The sequence below is a fragment of the Chamaea fasciata genome, unplaced genomic scaffold (genome assembly GCF_029207755.1).
Source record: "Chamaea fasciata isolate MVZ Bird 193981 ecotype frontalis unplaced genomic scaffold, bChaFas1.0.hap1 SCAF_9, whole genome shotgun sequence".
NCBI lineage: Eukaryota > Metazoa > Chordata > Aves > Passeriformes > Sylviidae > Chamaea > Chamaea fasciata.
In genome coordinates this window covers 7,711,068-7,735,660 of record NW_027094094.1, presented here as the reverse complement: position 1 = coordinate 7,735,660, position 24,593 = coordinate 7,711,068, and the positions used below count along the sequence as shown (strand labels likewise).

General features: G+C 41.6%; 1 protein-coding gene across 2 annotated transcripts in view; it reads left to right on the top strand.

The window, feature by feature from the left end:
* The window catches only part of FHIP2A (FHF complex subunit HOOK interacting protein 2A), a 34,197-nt gene extending 30,024 nt beyond the window's left edge, over nucleotides 1–4,173 (top strand). For both annotated transcript variants that reach the window (XM_066190872.1, XM_066190871.1), the window contains one exon: nucleotides 63–4,173. In XM_066190872.1, coding sequence (XP_066046969.1) covers nucleotides 63–168 — 106 coding nt within the window. In that variant the 3' untranslated portion in view covers nucleotides 169–4,173. The remainder of the gene's footprint in view (nucleotides 1–62) is intronic.
* Nucleotides 4,174–24,593: the final 20,420 nt, after the last annotated feature.

Sequence of the window (24,593 nt, the reverse complement as noted above, 5' to 3'; positions counted from 1 at the left end):
AGGCGCGTGGCTGGGTCTGTGTGTGCCAGTCCTGATTCCCTGCAATTTTCTTCCCGTCCCAGCATTGACCACATGACGTTACTAGAGGGCGTGATTGTGCTGGAGGAGTTCTGCAAGGAGCTGGCGGCCATCGCCTTTGTGAAGTACCACACCTCAGCCACGCCCTGAGCGGCCCCGGCTCCGGGCGCCCAGAGACAAGGCGGTGTCTACCGGAAAAGTGCCGCAAGATGTTTGGAAGACAAGTTCCTTTCACCAGATGTTGAGACTGCAAATGGACTTGGAACATGAGCGAAGGCATTTGGGGACAAACTAATACACAACATTTCTAGCCACTGTGTGAAGAGCTGCAAAAGCTGCATGAAGAACCACAGACATCAGACCTTGATGACAATGCTTAGACTGTTTGGGCTCTTGTATGTCCTGGGGCTCACATGCACCAATTTGCTCTTTCTGACCATATTACTTTTAAAAAAACAAATTAATTTTATAACATTTCTATGTCTTAATTCTTTTTCTTTTCAGTTGGGTATATGAAAGAAAAACACACCTATAGTTGCAATGTATGTTATTAAAAATGAAGAAGTTCAAAAAATCCACCAGTCCATATACAGTAGGAATGTTAATGAGGGATCATTTTGCTTTTGGTAGACCTTAAGTAGAACTCTGAGCTTGATTCCTCAGTGGTTTACTCCAAGAAATCTATCAGTCTAAAATCAATACTAAAGAAATGAATCCTGATTCGGCATCACATGCATAGCAGATATATCTGAAGTGTCCATGTTTGTAGCGTGTTTGTCTCTGTCATTCCAAATGATTGTTCTCCAGGTCATCCATGTAGCCAGATTTGCTTTAGCTTTTTACATGGGAACTCTAGTTGTTTGACTCACATCACCTTTACATTATAGGTTAATTATAGGTCATCAGTAGTTGTTGCTGAAACAGTATTTTTAATTTCTTTTAAATTGGTATTAGTCTGAATTGGTTTAAGAATCTTTTGTGCCTTGAAAATTGGCAGCATAAACATTCTGTTATTTTGAGAGACGTTTTTATTGCTTACCTAACCATCACAGTGATGCCAACTCAGTTAAAGCATTGATAACTTTTTTAGGACCAAAATTTGCACCTGCTTTTCACAGTGCTGGGATGCAGGAACGCCTCTCAGTGACTCGTTTTCCATGTGAGTGCCATCAGCCAGGGCAGGCGCTGGCAGTGCCAGCAGAGGCCACCACAGGGTGCTTTGCTTCTGCCCTCCAGAGGGTCCTCACTGCCAGCACCCTGTGCACTGGCAGGTGGCTGTGCTGGACCTTGCAGTCACAGCTGTCCTGCTCTCCACACTCGTGGGTAGGACATCTTTCCCCTCCTTTGAACAAGGCCAGGTCGGGCTCAGCTCCTTCCGTTTACATTGTCTGTCCTCGTTTGTCTTTGCTGCCCCCCTGTTTGCACAGCTAATGCCCATTTCAGATGTCATTGCTCGTGTGCAAACATGGACTAATTTATTCAGTCACTAGAATTCTTCTGGATTTACATGACTGTACTTAGAATCAGATTCTGCTCTCTATCCATGCCTTTGAGGTCTTGTTTTTTAATATTTATGGAAGCTGGATGTTAAGAGGCCTTTTGAGTTAGCAGGTTAATTAGAGCAGTGTCACAGTTAATGGGCTAAATTTATTCTTGTCACCAGTGAAGAGCATCCTGCTGTAAAAGCTTCCAGTACAGGTTCAGCTGGAGAAAGCAGTTCTGGAACTGGGGAAACATTTTAGCAGGTAAAACCTGTATTCAGTGGCTCCCTGTACTTTTTTTTTTTTGTAAAAAGTGTTGCATTTCTCTGGCAAACAAAAGCATGTTTTACTTCTTCACCTGTTGGGGTTTTTTTCTGGATTTAGCTCCAAATGTTTTCAGGTCCAAGTAGCATAGTAGGATAAAATCTGAAAAAATTACACTTTATTCATTTTTCTTTTTTAGGAACATCCTTTGAATGTAGCAAATCATTTTTAGTGACCTGCATTGCAGGCAGTCCATGTTAGGAGCTTCCTTTAATACCTGACACATAGTTTAGAACATGTTGATGTCTATGCAGAGCGATCCATAATACATACATTTGTTATTTATAAGGTCCCAATTCAGCAAAACAGTTAAACATAAGCTTAATTTCAAGTATTTTTTCCTTAAATCACAATCTTTTATATGAACAAAGTTAAGCAGTTGAGGAGAAATGCTGATGCTTTACTGAATTTTGGTCTTTGTTGGTTTTGCTTGAGCTTAATTGCTTTTCCCTCAAATCGTTTATTTATTTTTTTTTAAAGCGTGTGCTCCAGAATATTTCTAATGTCCCAATTTCAGTGGAAACTGGAAATGATAATACTGCTATAAATGAAATTGAGCGAAATGTTAAACAAAGCTTGCAAGAGCATTCTGAGTAATGTAAGAATTGATAAAGCCGTTCAAGAGTTGCCTGATTTTGAATGAAAGCATTAACATCACTTCCCTTGTTTTGCTGTTTTCACTGGCACCTGAACTCATTACACTGAAAGGCTGCAGCCTCTGTGGTGGTTTAATGCAAAACACGCAGAGCTGCAAACACAGCTCCTGAAGCTTGTCCATGAGAAAAATAAGTTGATAGAACTATGATCACTCTTAAATTCAGGCTAGGATTGTTCAGTCTCCGGTGACATTGGTAATGTTTTCTTGCAAACCAAATGTTATTTAGTCAATACATTTATAAGATATGGATCCATCCTCACACAAGTGAAGCAATCCTTTAAGTTGCTTTAGCCTAAACTGCTTTTGTGAGTGCTGCCTACAAACCCTTAATTACCATACCTGATGACAATGACCTTTATTTTTGTAAAAGTGGTTTAATCTTTCTTAAGAGATGGAACTCATTTAATTATTTTTGTGGTGATATTTTTCATGCACTTTTTTTTTAATGATTAGAATTTAGTTCAGGTCCATTTTTTCACCTTTTTGATCTATGCACGTCATTGAGGAGCCCATTTTGTTTCTGTGTGTGTGTGTTTGTATGTGGTTATTTATTACCCAGAGAGGGCCACCCAAGAAAATACTTGGCCTGAAGAGTTCATGGTTTGTGCAGATCCTCCAGATGTCAGTGGGAAAGACGAGTGCTCATCACCTATGGGAATGGGGCCAGCGGTATTAGATTGAAATACATGAGATGGGATAGTAGAATAATTTGTTATTTCAAAAAGCAGATCCAAACCACATTCTAATCCTGATGCACATGTGTGTAAATAGAAGCATTGTTTTATGTTTATTTCATTCATAGTATGTATTTGATTTAGACTCTGATTTAGAAAATTTTGTAATAAGCCATGTGCTAGCTCTGGTAGAACAAGTTTGTCCTTAGTTTCTCCTATAATATTCCTGGTATTCAGATTCTGTCTGTGTAATGTTCTTACTCTATATTTGTCTGTGCAATATAAAAGCTGTGACTTGATGCACAGCTTAAGTCTGGTTGTACATCACCTATGTATATATATACATATATATATATATATATATATAAAAGGACCAGAATCCCGAGCTTGCTTACACTATGATTAGTGTAAAGATCGTCACACTTCATTTTACAGGGCACAAGTAATCATGGAATGGCTTTGTAAATGCATGGTAATTTCTACCATAACCTGCTGTGCAATCTCACAGGTGACATTTTATTAGTGCTCTTTGTCTTGCTAGAAGAAATACTAACCTGAAGTACTTGATAAGATTAAAGGGTCCTGGAGTAGACTTGGGGCTACATGGAAAATCCATATCTGATATTGCATATCGTACAGGGTTTTCAAACCATGTCCTCAATGCTTTCTGTGCCCTGTAAAATAGTGTAATTATATAAAATATATACTCCTTGTTTTGCCTCCTGCCTTGTTTACATTAAACAGAGGATATTCAGTAAAAATTTTCTATTAAACTTTGTGTAGGTCATTTACTAACAGTGTTGCCAAGGTTTCACAGATGTGGGAATTTCCAATGAGGAATTGTTGAAACAGCCACATTACCAGACATACAATATTAAGTTTTATGAAGGAGGTTGTGATAAAACTCAACTTTTTGTGCTAAAAAAATGCATGGAGGATTAAAAGGGATATTCTCAAAATAAATTAATTTCAGTGAAGCGACTGCTTCTATTATTACAGAATCCGTAATAATTTTTCTGTGGGTGACCTTGAGACAGAGTATGTTTTTACATTTTACATCATGCCTTTGATCCTGAAGTCCTCATTTATTTGGAGTCTGTCACTACAGCATCTTCTGGGACAGACATACTTGCTGTATTGTGCTGTGCAGGGCTTGAACTGAATCAGCATGCTCTGCCCAGGAAAATGGGAATCAGGGAAATGGGCAGGATGGAGCCATCCTGGGCACAGATTAACATCTGCTCTTTCCTGGGAGCTCTGATACCCTCCCAGGAAGGCTGCAGCTGCTCAAGGCCTTGGTTTTCTATTGCATTTGAGTGCAGAGTGTGTCAGTCACAACACTGGTTTGTTGGAGACATGTCATGGGAGTGAGTGAGCATCATTTCTTCCTTCAGGGCCTTCGAAGAAGGCTTTTATACGCAGGGATTTATATATGTTTTTATATACTTTTAAATTGTTGTGTGTTTTTTCTATTTTTGGTTTCTTTCTAGTTTTCGTCAGCCTCTTAAAAATCTTGTTGCTCTGTAGGATCCCCTCTGAGAGCTGCACTTGGATGTTAAGCTGTTCCTCCTCGGTATTTAACATCTGCAAGTGCTCTTACATCTTTAATAAGAACAGTGCTACAGCAAGATGATGCACTTGACAGCTTTCATTATAGCTCTCTGCATCTTTCTCCCATCCTCTTGGGTCTCAGAGATTGTCATCTCCCACCCCAGATCATTTATCTGCTGTGTCTGCATGAGGCAGTCAGAGATTCAGGGAGACTTTGCTTTCTCAAGCAGTGAGGAAGTTGTATCAAAATGGAATGCTTTGCATCTTCTTATACTTTACTTTGATATTCTTGAAATGACTGAGTTATTGAAGCGTGGTTATCTTATGGCACTTGCATTCTGATTTAAGATTTGGGGGCTCTACATCCTATTGGGGGGGAAAAAAGAGTGCTGTCAGTGTGTGGTCTCTACTTCATATTCATTAACTCCGTGTACGGGTTATCAGCTGGAGTTCTCAGTGTAGATACAAAGTAGCACAGGATCTACTGACTTTGTTAACCTTTAAATATCAGCAGTACTGGTGCTGTCAAAGCCTCAAGGCTTTTGCTGGTTTGGTATGTGATCCAATTGGATTAAAGTGGATAAATGCTCAGTGAAGTGAATCTGTCCCAGGTTGTGTGAACCCTTTCAGCCTAAACTGTGTGTTCCTTGTGCATCCTTTATCAGCTGAGGCTCCCTTTGAATGGTGAGAGAAAGAACTGAAGAGCAATTCAGGAACCAAGTGAAGCATATGGTGGATTCAAATTTTCAGGTGTCATAAGCTTCCTGGAAATGCCAAAAAGAGAGTGTGAAATTTTAAATTTTACATGTTTTGACTGGTTGCCTTTGGAATTAGATCTGTGCCTTTGGAGTCAGATCTGGGAGGATAAAATGATGCATCTTGGAACGTGGTGTCTCACTGGGCTACTTGATTGCCCTTGCTAGGATGGCACATCCAATCTGAAGTATGCTTCATTGAATTCCTGCTGGTTATTACAATTAATGCTGCTGCTGGTAGAAAATCTGCCACGACAGTGCTGTGGAGCTCACAACTTTGCCAGTGTCTTGGAACTTTGGAAAAAAAAAGTAGATACTTCTTGCTAGCTTTGCCTTTCTGCTCTACAGCATCATAACTCAGTAGGGTTGAGTATGGTGTCCCTTCCTCTGGTGAAACATTTTACAGGCTGAAAAATAAGGAAACACATGAAAGGGAGAACCCTGTTTCTGTGCTAGGCTGTGGGAACATATTCTCTTAATCACCTTAATTTTCAAGAAGTTGAAACTCATTTTCTAAAGTGAATGGTTCTCTTCTATAAAGAGGGAGAGTATTCTCCACAGGGAGCCCTAGACAGTGAGGATAAACCTGTTTCAGTCATTTTCCCTGAGCATGGCAGAAATCTGTTATTTGTTTTGGATATTTGAAGATATGTAGTATCTGAATTCCAGTTTGGAGAGATGAAATAGGTGAAAATGTTATATGTAATACAACAAGAGACAAAATACAAGAAGTTCTGTAGAAAATAGCAAAAGATGTTATTTTAGAGAGGAGAGCAACAGAAGTAACTAAGTTTAGCGTAGTTAAGTTATGGCTTAGGGTTAGAGGAACATTAGTTCCCAATAAAAAGATTTGGAAGACTTAAGCAGCAGGACTGAAAGAATTTTGAAACCTTAATTGATGAGAATGCAATTAAGAATGAAGTAACAGCGTTGAGGCAAACTGAAACTCCTTGTCAGTGAAAACTTCCTGACCTTGAATGTCACTCGATGAGAAGTGGAAGGAGCCTGTAACCTCAAACTTCTGAAGCCAGACTGGACAAAAACCATGGAATGTCTCACGAGGGAACCAGCCTGTGTTGGTGAGGAGGTGAGGCAAACACACAGTTACACCCTCAGACTCCCAGCTGATGGACATTTCCAGCACGACTTGGGTTTGTTCTGCTGGAAAGCAGGGAGATGGACTGAGCATCTCCTGTAAATGAGGGAAGCTGCTGCAGTCTGAGGGAAGCAATTTTCAGCTTTCCTGACCCCGCTGACTCACACAAGAGCCCCTCTGCAGACGCAGCACCCACCACGCACAGCGGGGGCACGGCTTGATTAGCAGGGTAGGGTCCCCCCATGCTGGGCTGCCTTGGAGAGAAGAAACAAATTACCTGTTCTCTGCATCGTCATTATGCTTTACTTGAGAAACCCACTTCTACTTCCCTCATCTCCACATCCACAGGAAACACCTGTCAAGTTCATATTTCTTCATTTGGGTCATGAATTTTTATTTCCTAGCGTTTTCAGAGACTCCTATTTTTACTGTTAGCAGGTTGTCCATCAACACTGCACGTTTCCAGACAATTTTCCTTTCAGCTTCCTGAGAGGGGGGAAAAAAAATCTTTGTATTGTTTATCCTGGCTTTTAGACTCACATTCTCCTGCCTTGTTAATTCCATCCTTTCAAATCCCTGAAAATGTTCTTTGTCGTGTCCTTCACCTTGAGGATTCAGTAGTCAGCAGTTTGTGAGGCTCAGCAGGCAGGGAGGGTTATGGACAGCATGGATAAAATCAGAGCTGCTTCTGCCCACCCAGGTACAGCTGCAGGATCTGTGCAGGAAGAAATCCCACCTGCGTAGAAAACGTGGAGTGGTCAGAAGGAAAACCTGGACACGCTGAAATCTGTGGAAATTTTGCTGTCAGGAGGAATGCACACAGTCTTCACTCTCTGCTTCTCAAACTCTTCATGGCATTTCTGATAATGTTTTTTTTTAAGAAGGAAAAACAGATGAAAATTAAGAAAACAGTGGTTGCTGAAGAAAACTGGACAGCCTGGACATGTTTAAAAGAAAGACACTGAAAACAAATGTCTTCTTCTAACTTGGCAGCAGTTCTGAGCTTCCCAACATCTGTGGTTGGTGTCAGCTCAGCACAGGGACAGGACCTGGATCAGCTCTGGCACGTGTGGGACAACTTGTCTGGGACCAGGGGAAATACAACAGTTTGTAACCCTCAGAGGGCGTTTTAAAGAGTTACCACAGAAGTAAAGATAAACCAATGAGAGGAGAAACATATTTCATGTATATTTATATAATATATATAATAGATGAGAAATGTATCATATCTATAATGTTTCTAATTGCTCAAAACTTTATTATTTTATGCTGTTTCTTTGTTCAAACAATCAAACACAAATTACTAAGGAATGCAGTCACCCCCTTACCTTACATTGGTAAACACTTAGCAGGATCATACAAGATTCATACTTCAGCCAGTAATAACTGAAGTATTACCCTCTCCGAGCCATCCAGCAGAAGGCTGCTTTGCCTTCTGGTAAATAAGACCTTCCATTAACAGCTTAGAACTCTGCTGTTCCCTGACTTTTTGACAAAATTTAGGAAAAGTAGTAGTAATAATGGCTAAATCATGCATCAAAATTGTGTGAGAAGTTCCATTATATATATATATATATATATATATATATATATGTATAATGTCTGCTTCTATGGAACCATGATCTCAGCTTAGATCATTAAATAAGGAGTTGGTTTAATATCAGCCAATAAATCACAATAAGCCTTGATGTTTCCAAGATGGCAAATATGCTTATCAGATCATAATTTTACATTCTAAAAGATCAAGAATGAGCACAAACCCCTTTCCCCCCTTTTATAATTAATTCCAAATGTCAATTTGATCTACTAATACAATTCTAATTGCCAAATTTCTAAAATGGGGTTGCCTTTTTGTTTCTAAATATCAACCAAACAGAATAATGAAAAAATAGATGCTTTGATATGATTAAATGTGACCTGATCAACCAGTGGGACAGGCCCACGGCTTCTTCTCTCTTCAATTTATGTCTCTCAAGTGAGATGCTGGCAAGGACTGTTCTTGCCTAAGAGGGGAAAGCTGCAACATGAAAAGTTTATACCTTTTACTTCTGGGTTGGAAATTAGAGGTACATTATGATGGATACTTTGAGATTATGGCATATATACTTACCCTGGAAAGCATTATTTTTATATTTCATTTTATTCCAGGAAGAAGCAAAGGTGTGGGAACTGTAAATAATGCCATGCTAATAATCCCAGCCAGCATCTGCACCAGGTGATGCCATTTCAAGGCACATTTTACTCTTTAACCCTGATCACCGTCTTGTGCTGCCAATTGTTTAGTTATTGTTAAGCAGTTTGCTTACTAACCACGCACTGAGGTGGTGCTGAGTATTCTGAGCAATTTTGTTGAGTTTGTGGTTTTGAGTGGCAGGTAGGTTTTTCTCTCCCTGTGACAGATGGATGACTTATTCTGTTAATAGAGGAAGCTGTCACAGAGGAATTACACGTATAGGCTTCATTTACATTTTTAAAGTGCAAGCTATATAGGTGAAATTCATCTTTCCAGCTCTTCAGGTATTAAATTGTTTGGTGGAAGGGGCTTGACTTCTTAGTCCTGACTCAGTTTTCTACAGAGACTCTGCCCAGTAGCTTGTGAACAATTACCAGGAGGCCCTAAGAAATTGCTCCAACATTGGCCTCAGTGTTTATTACTGCAGTGGAAAAGTGTGGACTGCAAGAGCAAGCTGACCCAAATGCCAGATAGAGAAGTTCTCCAGGTTGGAACTGAAATTTGATAATGAAAACTCGCACCATAATGAGCCAAGGTCAGTATAATTGTGTAACTCTACTATTTCAGCAGCTGAAGATTCCACCTGATTAACCTATTTATAGCATTGTATTAATTCAGTACCATTTATTCCAGATGCTCCATGGAATTTTATAAACAGCCAAGGAGACACCAACCCTGAGTGCAGTATGGAATGAGCTGGCTTTCATTAAGTTAACTCCTGATATTCTGCTGATCCCCTACCTTGAGCGATGTATTAGCAGGGTCTTAGTTGGATGACAAAGGAGAAACTTAAAAACAGCATAATAATGCAGCTGTGAATGCCTGTTGTATTGTATTGCCGACACTGGTAACAGGCCACAGGTTTAGTGCAGAGTTTGCAAGGTATAAAATGGGTTGGCAAACATATAAATGAACCCAAATGTGTCTTAAACTGAGGCAAAACCATCACCATGAACATCACAGTCCTCCTGGGCAAAGGCTCCAGACACCAGTGCCCTTCAGCACCACCACCAGCGCCTTGAGGAGCTGGGAAAGGGACCACATCATCAGAAAATGGGGTAAAACATAGGAAGAACGCTTTTAACTGTTTTATTATTAGCATTGAAAATTTTTGTGCCTAGACATAGCTGCTTCTTTCTGTGATAATTACATCTGGGCTGATAGTGGCTCTTGGAACAGACTGCAAGCATAGGAGGCAAGAGGATAAAAGACACCAGGAAAAGTTTAGTCTTCTGCTGCCAGGGAGAAGACTCTGACAAAGCAGGGACAGACACTTCTATTTTCTGATGAAAAATGTCATCTGTTTTGTTGTTGGTTTTGATCCAGATACTCTCCATGCTGTGGAAAAGCTGCTTGAGGGCTTTTCCTGCCTGAGAACAGTGACATTTGATCTGAAATCTGTCTGGAGGCCAGACTGGGGATATGCATGAGGCTGTTGGTATTTACCAACATTTAAATGGTGCTGTAGCTCCAACTGGAAGACTTTAGCCGAGTACAGCCACACCATCCCTATTAAAGAAACAAGAGAACACCTAAGTCCTGTCTCCAACCATGCATTTTATAAGAAAAGCTCTTTTTTCTTTGGTTTGAGTATAAACATATCTATTCAAATCATATTCTACTCTACTACTGCCTCCAGGTTTACCCAGAATAAAAAATTGCTACTGTGACAGTCAGTATGACCAGACTGCAAAAACAGAAACGCGGAATTTCATTCACATGATCATCATTGTTTAATCCAGCAAATATTACGATTTCATTTCACCAGAACATAGTTTTCTTCCGATTGGGTCCCAAATAATTTCATTCCCTGGTTTTTGCACTGTTTCAGTGACAACCTACTCACACCACATTTATTTTAGGGGGGTCAGTGTGCATGTGAGAAACAAAGCTCTCATCAGTGGGTACCATTCTTAGTATCCATTTGTCTCTTGGTTCCCTGAATCACTGATGGGAAGCATTTCCAGGGAGCTGATAATCACGATTTAAACCATTATGTTTTCTACCGTTTATAAGCATGTCTGAGCCAGAAATCATTTTGTGGCTGTTGCTGCTGCATCCTTCAGGGACAAAATGTTCTAAAGAGCTAATGTTGCTCTTTCATTAAGAAACCTATTCAGAACCACAGAGAGTGATTTTGACAATGCAATTGGTAGTTGCTCTAGGGCAGGAGCTTGACAGGAGTCCTATTTTGAGCTAAATGAATGTATTCTGTTTATTTAAAGAAGCAGAGTCAGTTATAGATTTTGCTATGCATGCACAAGTATACACCTGTGCATCTGGCATCTTGTGCACTCTGCCTCTCCATATTGCACAAAATAATGCTGCCTTGATACATTAAAAGGAACTGTTTGCTTCTGGGGAGCCCTGGCATGAAGACTATGAAAGAAAAACCAAAAAGCAAAAGGGAAAAAAAAAAGGAAAAGAGAAAGGGAAAAAGAAAAATAAATCAGAGAGATTCCTACAAACCCTAGATCACTCATTTAACTATATCCCATGTTTTTGTAGCATGAACACATTTTGCTTTTTCATACAGAATCATCGAATCATTTTGGTTGAAAAGGACCTCTAAGATCTTTGAGTCCAACCGTTAACTCAGCACTGTCAAGGCCACCACTAAACCACGTCCCTCGGTGCCACATCCACATGTCTTTTAAATCCACCAACCAGGGGATGGTGACTCCAGCAGTTCCCTGGGCAGCCTGTTCCAAAGCCTGACCAGCCTTTCAGTGAAGAAATTTTTCCTGATATCCAATCTGAACCTCCCTTGGATGCAACTTGTTTCCATTTCCTCTTGTCACCTAGGGGAAAAGACCAACCCCACATGTGTTTTAAGTGTGGGTTGAGACGGAAAAGCATTTAGTGAACAAGGGAAATTGAGGTGAAGGTCACTGAGACTCAAAGTGACAGAAGAGATTAAGTCCTTGCAAAGATGAACAGGGGTGTAGCTTCACATCACGGTTTTTCTGGTGGCAAAGCTTGTTTTCAAAAGTTCATATCCTTAGCTGCTGGGCATTGTGTTATATAAACAACGTTACACTGGTCATTGCACCACAGCCCAGAAAGTTCAGCCAGCACAGGCAAAGGTTATAAACCGCTGCAGAGGTGGAAACGTGACCCAGGGTGGGAATGGGCAGCACATTTCCATTTGTCTCCACGGAGCAGAGCTGGAAAGAGCAGCAGTCTCTGAGCAGAAAGGGTGAATATGTGGTTGAGCTGTGGTCTGGGGAGCTGGAAGAAGCTGGTTTCTGTTCCTGACCCTGCTGCATGACCCAACATCTCTGTTACTACAGCATGCGAGAAATATTACTGAAAGTGTTTCCTCAGAAGAGTGTAGCTATGTCTCATTAATGCAAGTGTAGTGGAAGATGGTGTAAGAACACAGCATTGTTATCAGTCCCTCTCATCTTTAAAAGTGTCACTGCTCAGGTAATCGCAGACTTCCAGAATTAGATCTCCTGGTAGTGCTACCAAACACATGCTTGTGTCCTAGCAAAATCTCCTTTGTAAGGACTTTGGAGATCAAAGAAGTCTGGGCTTGATTGGAAACCAATTATCTACTGCTGTGTGGTCATTTGAAAACTAACTGGATTTTTTATTTCCTTTGCCCTTTAATCCCCAAAATGAGAAATATAAAGATAAGGAATATGAGAACAAAAGAGTAGATGTACCAAGCAAAGAATGGAAAGGGAAAGCAAGAATGTGCCTATAGGTTAGTTGGGTAGATTTAAAAAAAAAAAATCAGGTTTCTGGATCAGGAAATCCCAGCAAACTACAGGTATAAGCAATATATCTTTCAGCTCAGCATGTCTGTAAGTCAGAAAAACACCCAAATGGGGCTGCAATATGGATCACTCATGGATGTCCATGGGGAGAATATTTTTTTCTCCATATGCAACTGGAATTACAGTATTGCTCATGCAGCTGATGCTACCCAAAGTACCATTTCTTTGCTGTACGTTTAACTTTAATCTCATTGCCTGAATTCTTTAGCCTTTCTCCTACTCTTTTCCTTGTTTGGCTTCACATTCCAGGAAGAGCCCAATGCCTATAAGTGTGCTTAGGAGCTCCAGCTCTTATCATTTCCAGCGCTGTCTGCAGTCTGTGGGCCAAGGAAAGCAGGTGCAGATCTGTCCCCTCCTGTAGCATTTCACCTACTACCACGGCCCCATTACTTTAATTTTAGTTTCACAGTCTGGGGTCAGTCCTTGTACAGGGACAATTAACACTGAGCCTCTGAAATCTGATAGGGTTTAAAAGCAATGGGTGAGTGGTTGCCACCTGGTGAGAGGAGGAGGAAGGAGGGGGTGGATGAATGAGCCGCCCTTTTCCTTTCTCATCCGGCGCACATTAGTGGATCAATGACTGAAATGGATGAGGGTGCTGCTGAAGTGTCGGCACTGCAATGATGTAGCTGCTATTAATGGCTAGAGCTCCAGCCCGGAAATTATAGATGAAGAAATGGAAAAAAAAAAATCTGTGGGTTCTGAATTGGTGATTTGAGGATTGTAATTTAGTGTTCACTTTCATAGTTCATAAAAAGGCTACTGTGCACATTTTCAGAAGTTGGTCTGCTAGTTAAGGAAAGAATAAAGTCAATAAACTGCATTTGATCTGAATTCTCCTTCCACTCTCCATCGAAGATACATCACACCATCAGCAATGGTGGCTTTCCTTTAAATCAAGGTTCATGCTTTTCAGCAGATCTGTTCGCAGTGGGGAAATGTACCATTAGCTCTCTGGCTGTCTGGATTTAGAGCAAACATACAAAATATTTTAGTTGATATAGCCTGTGAACTCAGCATATTTCAAGGTCAAATTCCTGTTTCACTAAAACCGCTGGCAAACACATGGTTATCTTCAGGCAGCCTGGATCTAGACACAGGAAAGAAAAAAACAACCCAAAACTGATCAAAGCAACCCCAAAATCCCACAGCAAAAGCACCTTGTCTTGCAAAACTGTTGAAAAGGACAAATCTGCTATTCTCAGCTAAATCTGTGACCCGAGGGAGGCTGTACCCTTCCACCAGCAGTCTGACCAATACCAGAATTCAACAGGGTTTTATCCGTATTGACTTTCTCTGGGCTTCTCTTCTCCTACAGCGATCAGACAGGTCACAGAGGGGAGCACGAAGGGAGGGAGCTCAGCTCCCTCCTCACTGACAATGATGCAAAGCAACGCCCTCTGCTTCTGAGACGCTAAAAGTGAATATATCAAATTGTGTAAGAAAGCTGTCTATAGAGCAGGGTTCCCACTCTCATCTTTCGGGTTAACCTACTTTCTGCCTCCTGCTCTGAGGCTTTTCCCCGTCTCCCTGCTGCGGGTGGCTGCTGAGGCTGCAGCTGCCCTTTCTGCAAGCAGCCAAGGGGAAGACGTCCAGCATGGATTGGGTGCAACAACAATAGCTGCTCCTGAAAAGCAGTTCCTACCTAAATCCACAGCAGTCACGCCTGCCGAGATGAGGGAATTCTGCCCTTCACATGATTGCATGACACTGCTGCGGCACTCGCCAGTCCCCACTCCCAGCCTTTCCTGCCCGACAATTAATTCCCCGCAGGTCTCTTAGTGGAAGCCTCAGTGTGTGCCAAAAAGGTTTTTTCTCTAATTTCAGTCTCCTAACTTTTTTTCTGTGCTCCCTAAATAGCAGAGACTGTCTGATAAGGCAGCCCGGGGTGAGCAAGGAGAGGAGGCACTGAGATAAACAACAACGGGTGATCGGGCATAAATATTTCAGAAAAATGTGCCAGCGTAAAAGGCTTGGCTGCAGCTATTCCTCCTGAGGGGTCAGGTTGCAAAAGCCTCTTCCTCACTCCCCCAGCATCTGCCTCCCTGGCTCCGAGGCATGGACACATCCAAGCGCCTAATAAATTCCAGGGACGGGCAAAGCAGGAGAGCAAGTATTTACTTTGCCCTCGTAAAACAGCGCTTATAATTCAGCCTTGTCGCTGGCTAATTAAAGCTTGCACAGCCAGTTCATCACCAGTCAGGGGCTGCCAGCCCCGCTCCCTGCCAGGCCGTTCTGGGGCTGTTAAAGGCGGCCCGATGTGACTCGGGGTGTTCCCCGGTAATCGCAGCGGTCCGCGTTCCACATGGCTGCGTGGCCGCTGCCCAGCACGGACATGGGCACATCATGAGGCTGACCCTTTCCTAACAGACTGGTTCCCAGAAAACGCCACGCTGCAACTGGAATTTTATCTCAAAACGAGCATAATAGAGAAAGAAAGATCTGTACCACCCAGCCCTAAGGATCCAAAGCGCAGATTCAGCGCTCCCCGGGGGTTTGTGCTGCGCTGCTTCAAGAGGCCGCTCTGCCCCCGCAGCCCCCAGCTCATCTCTCCCCAGAGCAGAAGGGGATGATGCATCTGCTGCTCACCTCCCCTGGCTGCCAGGCCAGCTCCTGCCTTGAATACATCTGGTACATCCCGCAGAACTGTAGCACAGCTGTGTCACGCTGCAGGACAGACAGTCCCAGCTCTCAGCTTTCTGAGAAGGTGGGAACGTCTTTGCTCTGCTGAATTCTAATGGGAGAGGGACTCTTGAGCAGCCTCTTAGTGCAAAATACCATGTTTGTAAAGACTGATAAAGAACTCGGGGAATTACTAAAGACTGTGGGCTGAAAGTCACCCTGAAAGTCACATCAGACATATTGTGTTCACAGAAGCATTTTCAAACCACTCAAGCTGTGTGGGTTAGGGTACATGCCAGCTTGGGAATTCTCTGTGGATGGATTCAAGCATTCAAGTGGTGGGACTACCCTGTCAATGAGCAGGTTTTTCACGGTCCAACTCAAATTCATCTAACATTTATGTTTTCCAAATGTGCAACAATCAGGATGCCTAGAGAAAAAGAAGCGGAGCAAAACCTCGAGTTCTGGGTTCATCTGAGGGCTTGTGTGCTCCTCTTGTGCCCTTCAAAGCTCAGACAGCTTCAGTGACTCTCAGCCCTGCAGCCCATGAGGCAAAAAATCCTCGTTGTGCTCCTGCAAGGAAAAATGCTGCCAGAGCCCTGAGGCTCAAAGACTTCTCTCATGGAGTATGGGACATTTTAGAAAAGCCGGTTTCTTGCTCATTGATAATTTTTCCTCTGGTTCTGATTACAGAGAACAGTATTGCTAAACAGAACATTAGAAAGTCAAATAAACATTGCAAAAGATCCAAAAAGATAAACACCTATTCTAAAAATATTTCCCCATTTCTATTTTTTTTCTGTCTGTCTCTGTAAACTCACCTGACTATATTTACATTCAAGATAGATGATCAATATAATTTTAAGCTCTTTTGTGGGAGATAATTATTTTCTGTATTTGATGTATTTTGAGAAAATACAGCCAGAATGTGGATTTTCCTAGTCAGGCCCACTGCTTGGAGATAAATTATTCATCTTTCTTTTAACATGTAATCTATTAATTTTTAATTAGTAGTAAAGACAAGACTGGACAATAATTGTTACTTCTTTTGGCCTTTTCCACTTAGCATAAAAGCTGGAAAAAGAAACCTTAGCATATTTAAAAAGATCCAACAAAATGTTATTTCTGACTCTTGAGAGTATAACTCTCAAGATCAGTTTCATTTCACATAGAAAATAAAAGCAAATCTAATATGCGTTATATGAAACTGTAAGGGGAAAAGCACAGAACCAACACAATGGTCCCAGCTTCTTGTCCTCTAAAGGTCAGCTGTGAGGATGTGACACAGTGTTAAATTACCAGGGCAAAAGAAGCTGAAATGCTGAAGTATGGAAATACAAAAGAAAGAAAAGGAAGACTTGGATGATTCCAGGTCACTATACTGTAGTCCTCAGAGCACCCAACTGCTCTGTAAATACTGCTTAATTAAATGTGCTTGGATTGACAGCAATATTTAATTCCAATTGCATTATAACAGAATCACTACCTGCAATATTAATTCCAGATTCCAGAGCAGAAGCAAACCAGGGGTAGGTCTGAACTTACATCCTGATCAAGAATTTACAGTGCAGGTTCAAAAGCGTCAAGTCTAAGGACAATATTAATTTATTACAAGGTCATGCAGACCTCCACCTTCTTGATTCATGTTCTCTGCTCCTAACTTTACAGAAGACCTGTGTAAAGGTCAATTGCTTAGTCTGAATGTCATAAAGAAGAATGAAGCAAATAGGGTCACCCCTTCAAATTTCAGCTTCCTAGAACTGGTACTACATCAAGCAGATATTGGTGTTGGATGCTGTGAGGAGGAAAGGCATGGAGCAGCGGCTGAATGGGAAATCTGACACGACTACAAAACATGGACTTATGATGTGTAGAAATTCAGGTCTGTCAGTCAGACAAAATGTGAGACTCTGCTAAACTAAATGGGCTTGTTTATCACTGTAATTATGTAGCTTTACAATGATAAGGTATGAGATCTACATGCCTTACTCTGTGCCAGGAACTGTTTTGCAGAAACCCAGTAAATTTAATTATGAGAGATAGGAAAAAAAATTCCTTTATTTCACAATCTATCCACCCCTGTAATGATTACTCTGGGGAAATTCCCACTGAAGCCAAGCAGATGGTTCCTACCTTGTTTTACACCCAGCTTATTTTCTTTTAAGCTATGAAGTGGTTTACAATGCCATTTTTCTCTGGAGCTGTCTTGCATTTGGCAGACCTCTGACTGTGTGTGAATTTTCTTTTATTGTATATGCGGATAAACGGCTCGTTTTCTTTTTTACCACAGATAGCAAATCCCACTTTGGATTCATATAAATAAGGGCATGAATCAGACAACTATCCGGTCCAAACATGCTTTCAACAAGATGACTCCCATTGACTTTGTTACAAGGGAGTCAATAATCAGATTTAATGTCACTGAACCACATGGGTGCATTTCCTCAAACACCCATACTGAGCTCTTAAACACTTGTCTATGGACCAATATTGTGTATTTCTGCTTCTGACTAATCCCTTGCTCCCTTTTTGCACAGATATGTAAATCTGCAGCAAACTGGAACTGGTTGGATGAGGGAGTTCCCTGCTTTCCTTTACTGGTAACCAACCCTGCTCCTGAGGGCAGGAAGAAATGTGCCTGTGATGCTCTCCAAGGCAACTTCTGTCCTTATGTCAGGAGCCAACTCAAGCCCTACACACTGTTCAAGGGGTTTACCCAGGACAGAGGTGTGTAGCTGTTCATTGTTCTCAGCAGAAAAGGTAGATTTCTGCTATTTCTCCTTTCTTCTCATAATCATTCCATCCTAACAGAAAAGAATATCATACAGGTTTTGGAAAAGTGATGAACACTGATGATATCTCTCAGGAAACTTTTCTTGAAGTCAAATCTTTGTAAAACTACAACTGCCCAGATTAAAGGCTGAACCTAAACTGGCAGGTGCCTGATTGAGGAATAGTATATACTTTATCTGATTTGAGACTATGTAGCTCCAAGGAGTTCTTTAAAGAGAGATAAATCATTAATCCCCACAATCAGTTCCGAGCAGCTAGAAAAGAAGATAAAGTTCCCGTGTCTTTGTGCCACATACACCTCCAGGCATCTTCTAACAGATTTCTCTGCAGTTTGAATTCAGCTCTCTACTTCAGAGTCAGAGACACACAGGGAAGCTGTGTTTGAAAGCAAAGAAAATAGCTGAAAACTCTCAAGAGATATAATTTAAAATGGATGGTGGTGTAATGGGGGAAATTTATTTGCAAGCATTATGTCATATTTTTTCTCAGATACCCATTAAGAGCATACACAATACCTGGATGACTTAACCTGTGACCATTATTTATTGTAACCTATGTTTTCCCCAGAGTGAATGCCTGAATTCGAATCTTCCATTAATGGCTAAGTGCACTTCTGGGAAGGGTAAACAGAACAGCAAAGGACTGGATCTGCAGGCAAGGAGCACACAGCAATCAAAACCAGAAAGAAGAAAAGTGACTTTAAGTGTCCTCTTTGCTCCCTGATCCTGGACAGGCTGTGTAAGGCTGGCCCCAGAGGAAATGAGAAGACCCTGCAGCTCGCTCATTCTGCCTGTAGTCTGCTTCAATCTTTCCTTTTTTTCTGTGGAATAAGGAACCCATTTTCAGGCACTGGGGAGAAAAGCATTCACCCAGGAATGGCTCCGGCACAGTGATCTGCGCAATGCAGAGATTTGCCACACAGCATCTTTGATGCAGAATTACTGTGATGATCAAAGCAAGTTTAATCAGCTCAGAGGTTTGTGTTTGCAGCCCCTTCTGCCTTCCTGCCACTGGCCAGGATGTCTCCTTCACTTTGGACAGCAATGATGCAGGGAAAACCAATCATAGCTCTGTGGCCAGGCTTCCCCCAGGCATGTTTTTCTCCCTCATCCTTCAGTGAGAGGACAGATGGAAATATGAATTACGAGTGGGAGACATTTCCAAGTCTACCCATTGAGGGAGGAACTTCTGAGGGAAGGTCATGTTTTCTATCTGTTCCCTGCCCCACGAAGCCTCTGAAACAAGCTCAGAAGATTTTCAGAAACATTTGGGAGTGTGCGCCTATGAACTGAAGCGTGGCCTACCAGCATCATATAAGGCTGTTGTTTTGGCTGCCAACCCCAAGCTCAGAGCACAGCTGATTTCAGAGACATGACGGAGATTCTCTGACACACAAACATCTTCCTGTGAGCATCTCCTATGGCTCCATTCTCATTTTATGCTGGTCAGACAACGTAGAGACCCCTGGGGAGAAAGCAAGAACACTGTGCTGCTGAATCTCACAAACTCACAGTTTTCAGTGTTAAAACCGTTGGACTTTAAAGCTAAATCCAGATGAATGTTTCTGAGAAGGAAAGTAGATCCTTTTAGTGTCTGAACCATTAAGCTGTACTTAAAAGAATGAGGGAAAGGTCTCAAAAGCCTTGTTTAATACAAGCTGCTATTCTAGATTTCATTCCATCCCCAGCTGGTATTTCCTGCTCTGCAAGACACAGGGGAAAGCTAAGGCATTATTTAACGGGATTTCTCAGAAAGAGAAATCTTTAAGCTCTGCTATGGCACTGGAAGCAGGGGTGGCTGGGGGAGCTGCATGGCTGGTACCCACCCAGGAGTGTGTGCTGTGCAGACAATGCACAGAGCAGAGAGGCTGTTATTCCATAAATCTACCTCTGCTATATCCAAGACAAATCTAATTTAAGCTTTATTTTTGAGGATTTAAGTGGGGGAAAGCCTTGTCCTTGTTTTCTGCACAAGAAGTAAGCTTCCAGCAGCTGGAGCCGCTGATCATGGAGCAGTCACAGTAACTGATCTACTATAGCTGAAAAGTAACTTATTAGACTGTCAAATCACAGATTTCTTTTAGAGTCTCTGTCTCCCACCGGCAGTATTGAATGGGCAGGTTCCCACACTGACTTTCTGAGTTGCTGTCATTTGCAGCAGTTCATCTATTCCAACTCTCACCCCTTAAGCTCATTTCGACAGAAACAACTGTAAACTCTTTGCAGTTCATTCATTGGGCTCTCACTTTGGCAGAGTATCAGACTGATGCCAGGACAACCACGGCCGTGGGATTTTTTTTAAGGACGTTTAGTTCCTGCCATCTGTCTGTTGGCTCAACTCTAAGAAATTTAGATTGTGCTGCTTTCCTAAAGTTGTTTTTTTTTCCCCCTTGGACTGCTGTCAGGATATGCAATCTGTCTCTGTGAGTGTTCCACTGAGACAGTACTTGAGATGCGATAAAATGCCTCCAATTCTTACATGTGTTACTTTATTTCTTAAGACCAGGTGATGATAACGACACATTTTCGATGCACGTCACTTTACAGGCAATGAGTACAAAGAGGTTCCAACATTTTAATGCAGACTTAGTGCATCTTAGGAATAGTGTAACAACATTTTCTATGCTATTTCCTTCATTTTGGCCTATTAGACCAGGTTGTTTGGTCCAGCTGAGGTGTGTGATGAATGATTAGTTTTTGAGCTGCCACTAATCCGGGCTGGGGCTTTCCACAGTGGAGCCATTTCGCTCAGCAGTGCAGGCATTGAGGGAGAAGTGGGGGTAGCTGCACTGCCTCTTGGCTGCGTGTAATTTTGTTAAACCCCACTTTATTTTTCATATTTATTTTCCTCCAAGGTGTTTTGAGAGGAGCTGGTATTTCTCTGATGCTCAGTACCTCTCCCCATGAGCCTGTTTTTGCCACAGTGTTAGACAGCCAGCTGGACTTGAGTAACACCGGGAGACAAACCTCGGAGTCAGTGCCATCCATTAGTACCTGATCCATTTTGATGCTGAGCAGTAGAACATAACCCATTAAAGGTTTAAACTTAGAAGCGGTTTATGAACGATTCCCATGAGAACAGGAAATCCCTACTAGAAGATGGAAGCAGAGGACACAAGTCTCTTTAGGTGAGCTGTTCTTCTGAAATTTCTGCTTTTGACAAAGTTGGGGTACATACTTTGTGGTCCAGTTTTCAGAGACGGCTTTAAAGGCTGGGACATTCCCAGTGATAAATCTGAAAGTGTGGCAGATTCTGTCTGTTCCGGTAAATCAGTTATGAGCCCGTAAACATTTACATTATGATTTTAGACTCTGCCTGAGGGCCCACCTAGGCTTAGATTAGACCTTTTATCTCACAAGGTTTATTTATTTTGAAGATCTTAAAAATATTACATTGATAATGTGTTTCTAGATATAAGCCATACAAAAGAGACATTTAGTTCATAGAATGAAACAATAAAATCCTAAAAATGTGGGAGTGCAGCTGGTTAATCTCTGTGTTCTTGTCTAATTGACAGTTTAAAAAAAATGCTGTCTTAGCTAGAAAATACAATCCCTGCTTTAACAAAACACATCTTCACAGTCCTGCTTGATTGCAGGGCACACATTTTATCTATATAGCTGAAGTCCAAGTAAATGATCTTTTTTTTTAGCTGACTGCAGTGCTTTTGCAGAGAATGATGATAAATCTGCAACAGACAAAACCCAGATGTTTTCAGTTTCAATAAAAATTAGTTATTTTTTAAAGTGAGAATAACAACAAAGAGGAACAGATTAGACAACGTAGGATTTAGATAAATTTGGGGTTACAACAGTTCTCTTGCCTTCAGCCAGCATTATGAATAATTTAGAGCCAAATTTAGGGGCACTCCAGGACTAAAGTATTGCACTATCTAATTTCTGTTGTTACTCTGAAGTGTAAGCAGCAAGCTTATTAAATATGAATGGAGTAATCAGACAAATTCTATGACTGTGTGCAGGAGCTTCTCATTAATGATTCACAGTGAAGCATCATGAAAGACTAAATAGACTGCACTGGATTTAAAAGTAATAAATATACTCCAGAAACAAAGTAATTTAATGACCTTCCTATGAACGATGGGGCTTAAAGCAAAAGGATACTCAAGCAGAGTATCCTCATCGAAGCTCTAACTCAAGTAGATCATCTTTTCCACTTCCCTCTTGATTATCTTTTGTCAAAACAGCCCTGACATGGTGGCCCTGTTTAGTGCCTCTTCGCAATGCTGTGTTTACACCCTGGTAAGCTCAGCCACCAGAGCCTGCCACGATTTCACCCTGCACAGGGTGATTGCTGCTCCTTAGTAGGACAGAGCACGTACCTTCAAGCCAAGCTAGCAATTAGGGCATGATTTTGAGCATCCTTTACCTCTCACTGACTTCAACAGATAGCACTCCTGGGATCAAGCTCTTCAGCTGTGTAAGTGAATCCTGCTTCAAAGGGAAATTCTGAGCTAAAAGAAAAAAAATACCCCGGCCTTTTTGCAGCTTTCCAGGAAGGGGTTTTCAACATCTAACAGAGGAAAAGATTCCTTAGCTTATTTCTGTTCTGTATGTTTGAGATTAGATGCGCTGATGTTCCTTTCAGAAGTGGAATGTGAACCAGGATACCAGAACAGCAATTCCTTCCTTCATCAAACAGTTTAAACAGAGATTCAAATTAAACAAAACCAGATAAAATTGACTGACTTTCTAGTTGTAACCAGATTTGCAATTCTAGCAAATTGGTTTTTTTTCCTAAAGAAAAATATTTCTGAATAAACTCCCATTTTCATTTCCCCACAGCGATTACTAAAAACCCCAGACTTTCTCTTTGTCAGCTGTCTAGACAATGTCCTTACAAATCCTGCAAGATAAAATAGCCAGTGAAAGAATGATAAAAATACATGAAAACCTGGAAGAGATGCCAGACAACTGGGAAATACTTGACTCCATTTTACTTTCCTATTTCAAAGAAAAGTATTGGTCTTCAGATACGACAAGCAAAATTATAGTCTCAGGGTGCTCATTGAACATGATCAAGATATGGGATGAGATAACCTAGAGTGAGTGAAATATGGATTTAGGTATGTGTTCTGGTCAAAATATTTATTACTTTGTTCACACAGACATGATAAATATGGAACATATTTTTAATGATTGCAACCCAGAATAGAATAGCAGAACTCATCAACTTTTTGATCTCCTTGTTTTTAACAAGGTACCTGTAAAATCAGTCTTTCTTCTGTCTGCAATTTTAAGTGTAACTTTATGAAAATGAAAAGCAGGTATTATCAATTTAATCCTACAGTTGGCAATTAGCATCTTTACAGACTCTGAAGCCTAAACAATTAGAAGTTGAATAATTTATGGCAAATGGAACCATTTCTGTCAACAGTATTGTAGCATGCATTTGAAGTATACTTCACCGCCTGGAGCTGCTCGATGATTGAACCCGGAGTTCTCATTAGTGATGCAACTGCTGCCCCCGCCCCTGGGCAATGGCTACTTCTGTTTGCCTGCACTTCTGAATTAATTGGAACTAAGTCGTGGTCACTTGTGCTTATTCTGGGAAGATTGTGACAATAAAGGGGAGTGGAGGAAGTGCACCCTCATGCCAGGACGGAATCTTCCAGGCCAAACCTGCTGGAATAACCACGGACTCCTCTGGCCAGGGAACACAGCAGACACTTCCTCAGCTCCAGGTTCATTCTTGGGACAATGGACAGCAAATTCACAGCTTTGAGTTTCTTATCCTAGGTCGTTGCTGGTGGTGTTGACAAGCCACTCACAGCAAAGATGTTTAGCTGGGCAGAGAGTAGGAAGCAGCTGGTAAGAGATGAATGATCAGGTAGATGAATATGGGAACTGTCTCTTTGAAAGAGGGTCAAAAGGATTGAATACTTATAGGGAATACAACACCGAAGAGGTGGCTTGGAAAAAACCTGCCAGCTTAGAGTCAGGCTGAGAAAGGCCAGTTTGTGCCCATGTGTGGGATGCTGATGTGGGGGATGTCTCTAGAGAGATTTATTGATTGAGGTCCTGTCTGGGGGTTGGTCATCTACTGCCCTTTCTGGCAGGAGGAACCTGAGATGCTTAACTATTGCCTTTGTAGGGTGTCTGGACAGCTCTTCCTCTTCCCTGTGAGGAGACAGATGTCCTCCTTCTTATGAGAATATGGTAGACCGGAGCTTTTAAGCCATTGTTACATTTTGGGCTGTAACTCCAGGACCTCCATGTGGAGTGAACCTTCATCTCTGTGCTTCCTCTGGCTGCCTCATGCAGAAAAGTTTTCACCTGGCTGTTCACTTCCTTGCTGGGAGGCACCCAGGGCAGGTGACTCTTGGGAAGAGTGTGAAGGCTTGGCAGACTGGGAAGAACGACTTATTGAAAAAAACAATGATGTGTGATATCCTACTTCTGCAGTGAATTATTCTTTCTCCCAGTAATTTGTGCGTTTGTCCCCCTAAAAGTATCCATACAATGGAAGATGGAGGATGCAGGGAGAAAGAGAACAGCTATCAGGGATCAGGCAGCTTCCCTTGCAATTCCTGAAGTGTCAGGGAGTCAGGAGGTGTGATGAGGGCCAGGGACACTGCAACCATCC